The sequence below is a fragment of the Pogona vitticeps genome, chromosome 8 (assembly GCF_051106095.1).
Source record: "Pogona vitticeps strain Pit_001003342236 chromosome 8, PviZW2.1, whole genome shotgun sequence".
Lineage (NCBI taxonomy): Eukaryota > Metazoa > Chordata > Lepidosauria > Squamata > Agamidae > Pogona > Pogona vitticeps.
Genome location: NC_135790.1, coordinates 24,428,857 through 24,444,207, shown reverse-complemented (window position 1 = coordinate 24,444,207; position 15,351 = coordinate 24,428,857). Strand labels below are relative to the sequence as shown.

Sequence of the window (15,351 nt, the reverse complement as noted above, 5' to 3'; positions counted from 1 at the left end):
AAGTTGCTTCTGTTTTCATTAGTTTTTGCCCCAGTACTGATGAGCAAGTTGAAAAACAAGTTGCAGATAAAAAAGGCCTTGAAGGAAATTGGTGCCAATTACGCTCTGATTGCAGAATGCTCACAAGGCAGCCTGGCTCACACCTAATTGTTTTGATGATGATACAGACGAGGCAAGAGATACACAGACAATAATGCTTTTTATTGAATTAGCTTCAGTCAAGCATGTGGATATGCGTCCAGTAAGTAATGTCAGGGGACTATTTATAGTCTCACTATGCATAAATGAGTTAAGTTGATTCTTGTAAAGCATTCTGGAAGAAAAATGAAAAAAGAAAGAGGATCCTTGTACAGAAAAAGAGAGAGGGGAACACTGTCAGTATCTGTAGAGTAAATCAAAACTGAGCTACAGATGGCCAATCTGCAGTGCCATTTATATATGCCTATTTAAAGGACAGTCCAACAGTGTCTGGTCACTCTTATGCCCAAGATTTAAGTGCACAGAATTGTCGACGCTAATCAAAATTTGCCTAGAGAAAGAGCAAATACATCTTCCTTCCAACTTAGCAGGGGTTATTACTCAAGATCCAGCGATTAAATCATAATTTCCTGCTTTGCTTCGGAGAAGAGACGGGGGTCCTTGTTCTACTGCCGTGAGCTGAATGGTTCCGTAAACCTGCAGCAGAAGGAGACAGTAATCACAGAAACATGAGCAGTGCCAGAGACACTCCGCCTATGAAAGCTGGTTGGTATAAACAGAACGCTGGACTAAATGCATTTTCCTCCAACCCAGTTGCTGCAGAACACCTCGGTCTGGTATAGCAGAGCCCCAGTAAGTACTCAGTTTCTAGACACATTTAGAATACATGAATAAAGATGCCTTTTCCCAAGGTCATCTACTGAGATCCTCCTAGGTGGCCACTCTGAAATCAACTAGGAGAAGCCAGGCCTTCTTCGTGGTGGCACCAAAACTTTGGAACCAGCTCCTGGCGGAGCTTTACCTGGCTTCCTCCATCCTAACATTTAGAAGGCTTCTGAAGACTTTGCTCTACAGAGAGGCCATCCAATGCTTCCTGGCCTGATTTTTATGCCTCTTGCTCTGCCTTATATTTGAAATTTACACCTCCCGTTGCATCCAATCTTATTTGCTCATTGGTTTTATTTTTAATCATATTGTTTGCCCTGTTTTATTATTTTGCTGCCAATTATCCAGAATAGTACTTTGCACTAATGGGGCAGAATATAAATCAAATCGAAATCAAAATCAGATCAAATCAAGAAAGAGAGGGGGGAAGAAAGAAAGAAAGAAAGAAAGAAAGAAAGAAAGAAAGAAAGAAAAAGAAAGAAAGAAAGAAAGAAAGAAAGAAAGAAAGAAAGAAAGAAAGAAAGAAAGAAAGAAGAAAGAAAGAAAGAAAGAAAGAAAGAAAGAAAGAAAGAAAGAAAGAAAGAAAGAAAGAAAGAAGGAAGGAAGGAAGGAAGGAAGGAAGGAAGGAAGGAAGGAAGGAAGGAAGGAAAACACAAGCTATGATTGGAAGGGTAATACACTATATAATGAACTGGGGGATTCTCTTTTCTAATGAGAAACTCACCTTCTGCAGCTGGAAGATCCAAGTTTGATTTTTTATGGGTCCTCCTGGCTTTTACTCTGGGAGAAGGAGCCTTGTGATCTCGACAAGCCTCTAGTTTAGCTGCAAACAGAAAAAATTCACAGTCAACTCACATGCAAAAATTCGCCAAACCTAGCAGGTCACGGTATCACACGGGTAAAGCCGGAAGGGATCCAAGGAATTAGAGATTCCAGTTCCCTGCCAATGGTTCAGGAGTAAAACAAACAAACACAAATTTAGTAAATAACTAATTGGACTTTGTTTTCATATCCAATTCCATTTGATTATCCCCCTTCTAGTGGACTTTCTTTTTTGGTAAAGACAATGATGATGTTCAAAAGCAATCTTCTTGACAAGGAAACAAGGGTGACTGGTTCTTAATGCAAACTCCAAAGCAGATCATACTGTTAGGACTGTATGTGAAGACATTACTCTAGATTAAATCAGCCTTTGCTGTCTTCTGTAGCCTTCACTCTACCTTAAGCTGTGATTAAACTTTCCTTTGGTGCAGAAAATGTTTTACTTGGCCTACATACCAAAAGTGTTTGAACAATCACATAAAACAGTTAGTCATTAGAGAAACAACCCCTTTTCTACTGAAACTGAAAGTTTTGATGCAGGTAGCAACAGATCGACATTCTGAATGGAAATGTCAACTTTGCTGTTAGATTTCCTTGTTTCATTTTATTTGTTCTGTGTAATCTTCTAGAACCTTTCAGAATTAAATCAGTTAAACCTCTGTTAATCAGGTCCTACCTTTATGGTACAAGGGTACACTGGACAAAAGGGCTGCAGGCATATGGATTGGACTGGCCTGCAGATATATGGCCAATGGAATGGACAACTGACCTGCAGAATGGCATTGAGGGAATGTTTGGTTTGCTTCATCCCCAGCACAAATGACTGTTCCCTTTTGGCAAAAAGGGCTGAGGATGCATTCCAGCCTGGACTTTTGCATGGTGGATGGGGCAAAGAAAGAATGATACATGATCACCGGGGCAACAAGGCTCTGGCTGAGCTGGAAGATGAGGGAACAGTATGGACAGGCTAGAAGGTCAAAGACCAGGCTCAGAGTCTAAGCTGATAAGATGCTATGATAACATCATGGACTGCAGGACACATTGTAGGACAAATCACAAATGGGTGATTTACTTTCTGGGAATAAAGAAAAATTGGGCAGTGTAGCTTTCCCCCAACTTGAGGAGAACTGAATTTTAGGGGTGAAGGCAAAGAAGCCAGCAAGAATGCAAGAGAATTAGGGACATCAGTGGAGCAAGAAACTGTTTGGTTTTTCGTCATTAAGTCATGTCCGACTCTTCGTGACCCCATGGACCAGAGCACGCCAGGCCCTCCTGTCTTCCACTGCCTCCCAGAGATTGGTCAGATTCATGTTGGTCACTTCGATGACCCTGTCCAACCACCTCGTCCTCTGTCATCCTCTTCTCCTCCTGCCTTCACACTTTCCCAACATCAGGGCATTTTCCAGGGAGTCTTCTCTTCTCATGAGAGGAAGAGTGCTTAGCTTTCTCCAAATTGATGCTTAAGGTGAAGGTAAAAAAGAGGTACTACTACTACTACTACTACTACTACTACTAATACTAATACTAATAATACTAATACTACTATTAATACTAATACTACTCATCATCATCATCATCATCTTTGAACTGCAGAGCTGGAAGGGACCCTATGGATCATGGAGTCCAGCCCCTGTCAAGGAGGGACAGTGGGGGATTGAACTTCCAACCTCTGGCTCTGCAGCCAAAGACCTAAGCCACTATCCAGCAGTTCAAATAAGTACATCCAGGCCATTCTGCATATACAGCTGGACTTTTGCCTGCTATTGACACAAACGTAGTCCCTACTGCTGAAGGAAAAACTGCCGCTGAGTCTGGTCATTGCTTCCGCCCTTGGCACACCTTGTCCAACAATTCCTTGTTAAGATTTCCACCGCGGTGTAGACTTATAGCAGGTTTGGAATCACTTCTGGCAATTGGTCACCATCAAACTTTCACACTATTGCACAGAAAATCAGTTCATGGCCAACACAGGGGATCCTGACAGGGAACAGCAGTGTGTTGGCTAGACAAGTTGTCTAGTTGTGCTACTCCCAGATATGAGAATGAGATTGTTTTCTTGATGGAAACTCCTGATATTAAATAGAATATATTTTTTTAAAAAAACAACTCTTTGTGTGAAACAGGTAACTTCTTTGTAGCTATCATCTTTGTCTCCATTTCAGAAGTAGAAACAAATTGATTTACTCACCCAAGAATTTCGAGTTTATCACATTTTCATCTTTCAGCAGCGGTGTATATATTTTCTCTGAAGGTCTTTCACCACCTAAAGAAAGCAAAGGGGAGAGGCAAATGGCGAGAGGGTGCAGATGGTTTATGCCTTGTTTAGAGATAAAGTACAAGAGTTGATCTGGGCAAGATATTCTCCTTAACTAGATATTTTTTCCAACTATTTTTTTCAGGTAGCAAAAATTCTTTTAAATAGTTTCTGATCCAAGGATACTAAGTGCACTGTGTTTTATGTGCTTTGTTTCTCACATTCCTGAAACAGGATAACTGAAAAGACTCTGAAGGCCCTTATAAACACATTGGCATATATCTTAAGCAGCACTTGGTCCGTAGGCTGTGAGATTTATTCATCACTGTGCATTTCCTCTGTTCCTTTGCTGCAATCAGTTCTGAGATACGATCTGGAGGGAGACCTGGTTGCTGAACCAGGGTTGGCATGGTGCCTGGCCACAAATAAACAATTAAATAAAGAAATCAACACAAATGGTCTAGGACGGGGGGAAGTGTCTATGGGGCTCGATTTAGCCTTAGCACCATGCCCACCAACAAACTGTGCTCAGTCCTTCTTTTAGACCACCAGGAGCCCAGGGGCCAAGCTTGCCCATCCCTGGATCTTAGAAGTATACAGCTGCTTCTGTGACCTCACCCTCCTCCCACTCCAATAGGGGATTTTTGTCTTAAATGTTTTTCAAAAGACATTGAATAAGTCCTCTCCCAACCACTGGCAGCGCAGAATTTGAAAATGAAAATTGGAGGATGGAGAAGCCTTTATATGTGTATCTGTATCTACAGTGCATGGGACCAAATTCTATTTGCATAAATTATTCTGAGAGCTACATTTGGGTTTCCTTGGTTCTAGATTTTTTGCATTTTGGCATGTGTAAATAGTATACATAGCACAACACAAACACAATCACCTTTCAACTGTCTAGGGATTTAGATCTGCCATTCTCAACATTTTTTTTTTGCTACCATCATAAAGACAATATGAAAGAAATATAGGATTGTATAAGTCACCTAACACAGTGGTGTGTGAATCATTGTTTCCAGTCTGTGGGCCCCCCAGGCGACCATACAGCCCCCATTGAGAATGTCTGATTTAGTGTGCAGGACCTACCTGTGACACCAAGAAGCACATAGGTCTCTCGCTCCATTAGAAGTTCGGTGGCACACCGGTGCTTGTTTTGGGGTAAATTCTTCACTTGGCCACTCTCATCTGCTAACTCAATTTCATCTGGAACAGATCATTTAGGAATTAGGGGGGGAAATGGCTTGGTCTCTTATCCTCGTTCGTAAAACTTTGCAAACGTAAGAGCGCATGTTCTTGTCTCAAAAGACTTCTGTGATGAACAGTAGGCAGGAGAAAGCCCAAAAAAGGACATGTACATTTATTCCTGTTACCTTTCTATATGTTCAGTTCTCCATCTGTCACACACAACATGCATATAGGCTTAGGTCAATGGGAGCCGGCTACAGCTGGCAGGGGGGGGAGCTAAGTGCCAAGCATGGGCAGGGCCCCCCATCAGCAACGACAGAAGGGTTGTTGGCCTTGAAGGCAACACCAGAGACCGATGAGGGTGGGGGCCCTCAACTCACCCCCAGAGAAACAGCTGTAGCTGAGGTAGATATAGAGGCGAGTGAGCAAGGAAAGGAGGAGGAGAAACCAGACATTTGGGAGGACGCCTGGGAGTTTTCATCACTTTTGGGGAAGAGAAAAAAAATAGTCTGCCAGGGGAGACGCTGAAAGGAGCTTCTGTTTTCTTTGTATGCTGAGTCCAATAAATCTTAACTAATCACCATTATCTGCTGCCTCATCATGGATGCAGCGGCTAGAGCCACTCACAGTCAATGATTCCACCAGGCATAAAACGAAAAACATGGACAATTTAAGAAGGATGCCCACAAACTGGACCAAGTTCAGAGAAAAGCAAACAAGGAGGATGATCCGCTTTCCAGGAAACAAGCCTGATAAGGAAAGACTGAAAGAAGTGGGCCTATTTAGCCTTGAGAAAAGAACACGGAGGGGAGACAGGATAGCCCTTTTCAAAGACTTGAAAGGCAGTCCTGCTGAGGAGGGTCAGGATCTGTTCTCCATCATCCCAGAGTGCAGGGCACGTAATCATGGACTCGAGCTACAAGAAACCAGATTTAGGTTGAAGCTCAGGAAACATGTCTTAACAAAGCAGCACAGCAATGGAAACCATGAGCGCAGGAGAAAGCTAGCGCTCCAGCACTGGAAGATTCAAGAGAAGATTGGACCACCTTCTATCAGATCTCGTGTGATTTGGATTCCTGCCTTGAGCAGGGGGTGGGACTTGATGGCCTTAGAGGCCCCTTCCAACGCAGTGATTCTATGACTTATTCTATGGTTCTATGACTTATTTGAACCTTCTTCGCCTTAGTTCTGTGCCACTGAAAGAGATGTCTTGTAAAAACAAACAACTGTCTCTTTGTTTTTGTTTTACTGTTATAAATGAACTATTGCTGTAGAAAGCCACCTCCATGCACATGCAGAGAAGTGTTAAAAACCCACATACCTTCATCTTCACAGCCGCAGCGCTGTTTTATGCCATCTAGCAGAAGCTGGACTTTACAATAAATGTTAAAAATCTCTGCTTTATTTTCTGTGAAGGAAAGTTGCAAAAGAGACTTTGGAATACGTTGCTTTGAAAAAAAAAATCAAAGCTCTCCTCTCACCTTTCAGTAACACATCTGCCAAGGAGATTAAGAAGAAAAATTAGGACAGATCTGCTAGGTTATTTTGGTAAACCTTAGAATCCTGTACACCATGCATAGCCTTAAAATATCCCCACATGACCATGTGCCGAGTCTTAAAGCCATCAACTGAGTCCTCCCATGGAGTTCTTGGCTCGGCTGAGGTTTGGAACCAGTGACGTCCCACCTCATTCCTTATCATCACTATCTTACGGCAGTTTTCGGTGCACAAGGTTGCCAAAACAGAAGAAACTTGTTATAAAAATCAAATTGCAACCTTTGCCATTTCTGAAAGCAGCTGATATAACATAATGTCCACAATCCCAATAAAGCAGAAGCAGATGTGTTACAGTTTGGTTTTATCTCTGGGGAAGATTCCTTGTGTAGAAACAGTGCTTCTTTGGGGTACGCTGCAGGTGTCAAGAAACATTTGGCCTACCAACTGTATAGGTAAAGGACAATGAAAGTCTGGATGGCGAAAGGCTTCTACATCTATGCTTACTGCTTTGAATCATACTGTAGGTGATTCTCAATACTCTGAAAGGGAAAGATGCAAAGTTGTCTCCACTGGGTTTTACCAAAAGCAGGCTGGATGAAAAGCCCATTTAGCTACATACCAAACATTACCCATAATTCTGATGGTAAAATAGGCCTATGATCCTATGTGATCTCATCACGTCACCGGCCACCCATATATGGGCAAACAGGGGGAAAAAAGTTCCATTGTTGTAACACACATTACAACAATGGAACTTTGTTCTGTTTGCCCACATGTGGATTTTCTATGTGGGCAAACATATATTTGCTTTTGAGCCTGTGCCTGAATATCTACCAAATTGTGCTTTGTAGGCCAACGTCTGTGTTTTCCACTCTGCCAATCTTATGAAGCCCAATACTGACCATCCAAAACACCAGTGGCATCTACTGCACCAGTCCAGAGCCTGGTTAGATCACATATCTGTAGACCTTGGAAACAATCCAGAGGGTCACCTTGCCCAATCTTCTGCCAGTGCAAACATTCATAGTTAAAGCATCCTTGCCAGAAGAACGCCCAAGCGCTATTTTAAAAATTCCAGCTAAGGGAAGTCTACAGCCTTCCAAGGTGTGCTCATGAGATCAAAACCAAGCAAATAAATTCTTCTCTGACAAATTTATATTATTTCCATTTCTTATAGGAGAATCAAACCTGACCAACGACAGCTGCAGAATACTGTAATAAAGAAGGCTTTGATTATTATTTTTTCTCGGCACTGTGGTTGAGTTTCTTGATTTCATCCAAAACTGTTAACAGAGGAACTGCACTGAGCCACAAGGCTTCCTGTGCTACATCCACTTAGGAGGAGCTTAGCTGGAAGGATCATTGGGTCAGACTTCATTGCTGATCAGTCTGGTGATGATGGATGGATGGATGGATGGATGGATGGATGGATGGATGGATGGATGGATGGATGGATGGATGGATGGATGGATGGATGGATGGATGGATGGATGGATGGATGGATGGATGCTACCATAAGACAAAGGTGGACAATGTCTATAGGTTGGGGGAGCAAACTGGAGCTCATCAAATGCTGAGCCAGCAGTGAGGGTGGTGGCAAAAAAGAATGCCAACTGCCTTTTAAACAAGGTGCGGGCTCTCCACTCACCTTGTTTACAAGGAGCAGCAACTTTTGAGAGCACCATCCAGTTTGTAAACGAGGTAAACAGGGAGCATGTCCCTTCTTTTAGAAATAAAAGTATACTCCTTTTTTTGTAAAAGCACAGTGGAAAATTCAACAGTACACATCCTTGCAGGGAAGAGGTTACAAAAACCAATGGGTGGGCACATGGACAATGAATGCCTGCATGTTGTCCAGTCCAACAGAAACTTAGGGCCAGAAGCTCACTTACCTCCACACAGCACGGTTATAAACATTTCTGCGGATCACCTGGAGGAGATGGGGAAGAGAGAACAAAGGAGGAATGAATCATGGCAAAAACAGATATATGCAGTTGAAGTATTTTTGTATCATTATGAAGCAAATAGAGAGAATGTTCACAAATGTTCAGGAAATGGGGAAAGGGAGCAAGAACCTCAGTTTTGCTTCACCCTGAGTTCTCTCTAGTTTTCCTTTCTCTAGTACTCGTTGACATTTACATTTTTTTTCCTTAGACAAGAACTCAAAACATGTTGCCACCCTTTAAAAGGTCACAAAATGGACAAGACAGAAAGGGAACATTGCAAGCTGAACATGCACATGGTCCTGAAGTTACCCAAATGGTGTGCGTTCAAGATGGCTGCTAGTAACTCCAAATCCAGTTTGAGCATGAAGCGTGCGCTCAGCAGTTCTTGGGGTGGGGGGGGAAGAGAACAGCAACGTTCAAGCAGAATCTGCCACCTTGTGCCTCCAGTCCTGCACAAAAAGCCTAGCAAATGAAACTGGAATCAAGAACTATTCCCCCGGCATTCTGTTATTGAAAGCTGAGTACATATATCTTGGTTGCTGGGTGCTCTTTTGTTTTCCTCTCCAAGGGCGACACATCGCTCCACTAAAGGTCTTGGCAAACATTCTTAATCCTTCTTGGCTGAAGGACCAAATCGCTCTACTTTTGAGCAACAGCTGTGCAAATGTGACCTCTTTTTTTCCCCAGAAAAGAAGCCTGCCTTTCTGAAGAAGGAAAGCCACTTGTCTTTGTCGCTGGCTCCCACCCCGAGACGTTTCTCCTTCACATGCATTCATCTGGATGAGATTCTAAGGAAAACTAGGTTAGAGGAAGTGCTTGCTGATGTGAACGTTATATGTTTCTCGTCAGCTGTAAGAAGTTCTTCCAGAAGTTGTTGGCAGTGTCCTTATCAGGCCTGTCTGTGGCGCTTCCTGGATTTCAACTTTGCTTGTTTATCACAAGAACAAATAGCAGGTGTACTGGAAACAGAGAACTTGAGACGCAACCATACTCTCCCGTGTTTCCATATTTACACGACACCTCTCCAAAAGCAATGTAAGTAGCATCTCAAAAATACAGGATCAATGTTTTTGCTTTTGTGATTTTTTTCCCCCTGGAGGAAGTTGAACTTCCTATCTTTACACCTGTTTATTTTAAAAACAACAGACAACTAACATATATAACAGGGCAGCAGTTAATCAACAGAAACTTTGCATGGAGCCCCCTTTAGTCCGTGCATGCAGCTCAGTGATCTGAACACATTCCCCTTCAGTGCATTGCTACTCCCGGAAATCCTACACAAGTTCCCTTTTGTCTATAAACTACCCCTCCCTTTAAATAGCCTGATGCAGATGATATGCCCCAAAATGTAATGTAATGGACACTGAGTATATTTGAGATACTGGGCAGTATTTCCTTGGTAGCAACTTTCCTGAGAAATCCCCATTTCCTTTTTCAAACAAGGGTTTATTGTTGCTTTTGTTTCGAAAGTAACCTGGGCATTGATGGAAAATAATTAGGCAAGATCTGTGACTGGCACAAACAGGCGTGCAGGCAGAACACTGGGTTGTGGCATGATTATTGTTTGACTCCCTGTTTTGGGCAATGATGATAATTTACGGATACCGTCTTGTTCTACTGGAAAAATGGTTGCATTTCCCAAATGTGTGTGCATGCATGTACGCATGCATTCCATACATTAGTTTCTCGTGCTTTCCTTCTCATGCAGATGTTCATTCCAAGCTGCATGTATTCACCTGTTTTTGTGAGGGCATGCACAGATCGCACAACATTTTCAGGTTCCCTCCATCGATCTCCATTTGAAACTGGGACACGTCAGGAATTTGTGGGAACGCGCCGTCTCAACTCACGCTGGACTTGCATGCGAGATGATGTGGGGCCTTGGGTCAAGTGACTGCTCACCACACACCAAGGGTGTGAGCACTGCCCACATGGAAGAACTCTGCAGCTGCTGGAGGGCCATAACTAGGGTAGGGCTCCTAAAAATGCCACCGCAGCCTGATCTACGGCCGTACAACATGACAATGATAAGCCGGGATTTCTGGGGTAAACCACCAATTGAGGGTAGGCTGAACAATAAGTAGATGAGACCACTGGAGTTTTCCCTTACCTGGGAGAAAGATATAAGCAGGCCCCAGCAGTTCCATTACAGAGGGAGCAGAAGAAAGGTTTTCAGGACAGAAGGCCCACCAGAGGCAGAGGAAAGCAGGCCTGCTCAGTGGTCAGTAGACAAGGCATTTTGTCTGGACCTTGAAGAGGCAATGACATTCAGACACGGGGCTAGTCTAACTGGATCATGGAAAGACCTGGACTCCCCTGATGCAGGGCATGCCCACCCGGGCTTTGGCAGACCAGACCTCTGAGCTGCATTACGGAATGCCGGTGTGTTCGTATATATACGGCACGCTCAACTATAAACATTAAACACACTTTAATATACAAAGCACACACTTGGTTTGTTTTTGGAGCTCTGACAGTGACGCCGTCCCCCCTGGGGAAGAAGGGAAATGCTGGCAAGGTGTTCTAGGCTGTAATTACTCCTTGTATCATTTTCACATCATGAATTACAAAGTTAGTTCGGGGGCACATTATGCGCTGCTTGTCTCAAGTGCCAAAATGGCTAATTACGGTTCTGGGATGCGGGCCAAGCTTGCTGATCTCCCGTGGGCATCTTTTAAAAATTTGGAAAAAAAATGTATGTGAGTGGTAAAGCAGTCCTCCCTACTTCCCCCTGAAATGTTTTCTCCCCCCCCAAAAAATGCTGTTTCCCCTCATCGATACTGTGCGTCTCCCCCATTTCTGGGGGGGGGGGGTGTCACAAGTTTTGCCTTCAATCTTTCTTGACTGCTACTGCACACTTAAAGCCCCAACAGAGTCAGCAAAGCATTTGAACCAGAGGACTGACACCCTCCCCACAGCAAATGAACAGTCCACTGAACGCTTCTAGTTGATATGCAGTTCATGGTGGTCTCTTCTCAGCTGTCAGAGCTGGTGGACACTCTGGATCTTCAGATGACGAGCCAGTTCTGATTCAACAGCCTCGATCCTTTGTGCGGTGACACTTCTCTTGATCTCTAGCAAGAGTCTCTGGTCCCTCTTGGCAGCCCAAGACTCAAGGTGTTCCGGGAGAGGTGGCGGTTTCTCCCCAGGAAGATGATGGAAAGGCTGTGTTGGAAATGTGGGGCAGGGAAGCAGAAGGAAGAATGCAGTGACTGAGTTTACAATAATAGGTAAGGTATAGTGGAGAATGGGGGAATTTGAGTTTTTATGACTATTCCTTTCCTCCAGATTTCCTTTGTAAAGCTCCTACCTTAGACTTAAGGTTGAAGAACATTATATGACTATTAGCAATTAGAAACAAACCAACTTTGGGAAAAAGAAAAAACAATACCGTACCAGTGTACTATCTTTTAAGCTCAATAAAATACGTATCTGCTTTCATGGACTATGGGAATGAATTGTATCATTCGTAGAGATAAATGTATTGCCGTGTATTGGATTGTATGGATTTTATAGATCTTGTATTAAGACCAAATTATGTGCAAATTATCTTCTAGAAACAGGAAGGGGTAGAGAACCTTAGGCCCTTCAGACAGGAGAGATCTCAAACTATTATCATGGCCACTATTCAGCGATGATGGAAGCTGGAGTCCAATAACATCCAGAATGGTTTATTCTCATCCCAATTCCTTCAAAACCTCGCCCACTCACAAACTGGACCATTTAAACCAGAAGTAGGAATTGGGCATCCCATATAAACCATTACTGTGTTCTAGTTCTCCTATAAAACAAGACATTGTCTAGAGTGTTTAGATATACAGTAGGGCCCTCATATCCATCAGATGAGTATCCACTGATTCACTTATCCACTGTATGAAAATATTAAAAGAAAAATCCTAGAAATATATACTTCTAAAAATGAGGTTATTAGAACGTTCTCCCTGTCTCTCTGGGAACAGGCCTCCATTAAAAACAAAACACACAAAAACACACCTCCTAGAGTCAGAAGCTGTGTGATGTATAGCATTTGCTATTACAATAGTTTTCACTGTCATCCACATTTTCAGCATCTACGGATGGGGGCAGCTTGGAACCAATCTCCCATGGAGGCAGGTATCCAACTGCATGTTTCTTAACTTTACAGTGTTTCATATTGCAGAAAGTGTTGTCCTGGAAGCAACCATGCTTACAGGCCACATTAAGTGTGAACTGAGTTTGAACAGGACAAGTCTTCTGAAATGCAATGTCTGTCCTCATGGTGCTGCTGTAAAGAGTTGGGGTTACAACACTCTCTCTGTGCGGGGTCATGCTGTGCCCGTATGTTTGTCTGTACTCCCAATGCAAATACCGAGGCTGTCCCCAGGCAGTGAAGGGATGAAATGCACCTACACCAAAGGAGATCAACTCCTGTTGTGTTCTGAGCTCCTGATTCAGCTGGTCCTCCTCTTTCTGGATTGTCCAAATCTGCACCGTGAGCTGGAAGAAGTCTTCATTCAAAGTGTCCAGCATTTGTTCTAGTTCTGCAATCTTCACCTGGAGGAGAAGCAGCGAGGGAAGAGGCCAGATGGAAGAGGAGACTAAGTTCCTGGTGCATCTTGAAATGATTACATCAGAGGGAGAATCGCCATGCTGGCTGCATGACACAGCTAAAAGCCACAAATAATTCCACCTGCTGAAAAGTCCTCTTCTAGGCAACATCTAAGTTCATCGGAGCCCCACCTCCTCCTCCATGCACTCAGTCACTCCATAATCATGCCCAAATTGCACGTTACAGGAAGAAATGTGGGTGACACCAATATACATCTTCCTTCTTGTCTCTCTGGAAATACGTCTTCATTAAAAAATAATAATAATAATGTATGATGTCATTCCAGCAGCCTTTCCCTGACCCTGGTGACAGATACTCTATGAAACAGAATAATACACCGTGAAGCATAAACCAACACCAGTGTGCTGTGCATTTGTTTTTCAAAAGCAGAATATTCCAGAGAAATGATTCAGCACCATTCAGACACGTCTTCACGATGGAGTCATTGTCATCTGCACTGACACCTTGTATAGGAATCCTGGGGAATGTGGTTCTGTCTACTTATTATTATTATTATTAATTATTATTATTTATTATTATTTATTTATTATTATTATTATTATTGTTGTTGTTGTTGTTGTTGTTGTTGTTGTTGCTGCTGCTGCTGTTGTTGTTTGTAGTATTTGTAGTATTTGTATTAGCAGACCTGTAGCGCTGTCTAAGGTGAACAGCACTATAGCGTTCAGCATACACAGCAACGTGATGTGATAAGCTCAAAACAAACAAACAAACAAGCAAACAAAAGAAAGAAGAACAAACTTAAGTATTTCAGAGGAAATTGCACCTAATTCAAGTATGGATCTTTGCACAAATGTTATCTGTTTGCAACCAAACAAGACACGATGGACTTGTGACTGAGCAGATGTGAAATTGACATGGACTGGAAATAAAATCCTTGCCCTGTAGACTCTCGAAATTTGCTCATCCTGAAATAGGATTTTGATTGTTCTTCCTTTCCCTGAGCCTACTGCTGTCTTCCCTTCCTTCCTTCCTTCCTTCCTTCCTTCCTTCCTTCCCACTCCCTCCCTCCCTCCCCTCCCCTCCGTTTTTGGTGCTCTTTTTGGCCTCTCCTGGACCTTGGAGGGGGCTGCCCCGTCTACCCTGCCACCCCAAACCAGCCAGTCATTTCTTGTTTAGACATTTTAAGGCCTATAACATGATGAATTCAGTGGGGCGGGCATGGAGGATCGGGGAGGTCCACCATTAAAGGTCTGTGGCCTGTAAGCTAAAACTTGCATTTCCCATTCTAGGCCAATTTATTTTGCATAGCCCTGCCTGAGTGAGTAAGAAATAAAGTCAGATTCACAGCATCCTTCTCTACTATTAAAAAAAATACTAGAAGCAAACATGAATGAACTGCTAGATAGTTGTTGCGGGTTTTTCGGGCTCTTAACTGCTAGATAGCTCAGTGATTTAGGCATCGGGCTGCAGAGCCAGAGGTTCGGAGTTTGATTCCCCCACGGTGCCTCCTTGATGGGCTGGACTTGATGATCTATAGGGTCCCTTCCAGCTCTGCAGTTCTAAGATGAGGATTTTGATTAAATGAGTTGTAAAGAATATGGGTTAATTTAAAAGAAGTACCTGGAGCTCAGAAGAATCACCTTCTTGATCCTTTCTCTCACTGCCACATACCTCCTCACAGCTTTGCCCTGAATTTTCCACTACATTCTGAAGCTCAGCTTGCAAGAGGAAGCTTTTGTAATGCTGCAACCTGAGATGAATTTAAAAAATAAAAAAAATAAAGGCAATTTCTGATTTATTAACTCACCATACACCCGTCTGCATTCAAAGAACCAACATTAAGTTCTGTGTATTGTCTGCACCCAACATAGATGATTCTCCATTTGATAATTCTGGCAATAAATGACACAACCCACACCTTCTAAACCACGGTTAGGCAGAGGGCAACCCTCCAACTTGTAGTCTGACTACAACTCCCATCAGCCTTAGGCAGCATAGTCAAATGTGGCGGATGATTCTAAGAGGAGCCATCATGTGCTAAAGAACCCAATGTTGTCCAGCAGTGGTACAGTGCACACTTTACACGGCAGTGTAGTGTGGCCAGGTTCATGGCACCTAATAAATATCTTTGTTTCCTAAGATCAATGCATACATTTAAGGAATAAGACTCTTCCTTGTTTTGTAAATGCCCTGCCCAAACTCAATAATCCAGGGGAAGATGGGGAAGGAAA

General features: G+C 43.0%; 2 protein-coding genes across 2 annotated transcripts in view; both read right to left on the bottom strand.

Moving 5' to 3' along the window:
• Positions 1-180: 180 nt before the first annotated feature.
• LOC110078266 (uncharacterized) lies at positions 181-9,962 on the bottom strand. Its single transcript, XM_078379625.1, has 7 exons — positions 8,881-9,962; positions 8,518-8,555; positions 6,450-6,536; positions 5,030-5,146; positions 3,875-3,949; positions 1,589-1,687; positions 181-675 (listed from the first exon to the last, which is right to left on the bottom strand). The coding sequence occupies exons 2-7, from the start codon at positions 8,540-8,542 to the stop codon at positions 599-601; spliced, it is 480 nt and encodes a 159-aa protein (XP_078235751.1). The 5' UTR covers positions 8,543-8,555; positions 8,881-9,962; the 3' UTR covers positions 181-598.
• Positions 9,963-10,983: 1,021 nt separating this feature from the next.
• LOC110078254 (uncharacterized) overlaps positions 10,984-15,351 on the bottom strand; it is a 28,308-nt gene continuing 23,940 nt past the window's right edge. Inside the window, exons 20-22 of the mRNA XM_072979060.2 lie at positions 14,741-14,870; positions 12,961-13,104; positions 10,984-11,736 (exon numbers count right to left, since the gene is read on the bottom strand). Coding sequence (XP_072835161.2) covers positions 11,554-11,736; positions 12,961-13,104; positions 14,741-14,870 — 457 coding nt within the window. The 3' untranslated portion in view covers positions 10,984-11,553. The remainder of the gene's footprint in view (positions 11,737-12,960; positions 13,105-14,740; positions 14,871-15,351) is intronic.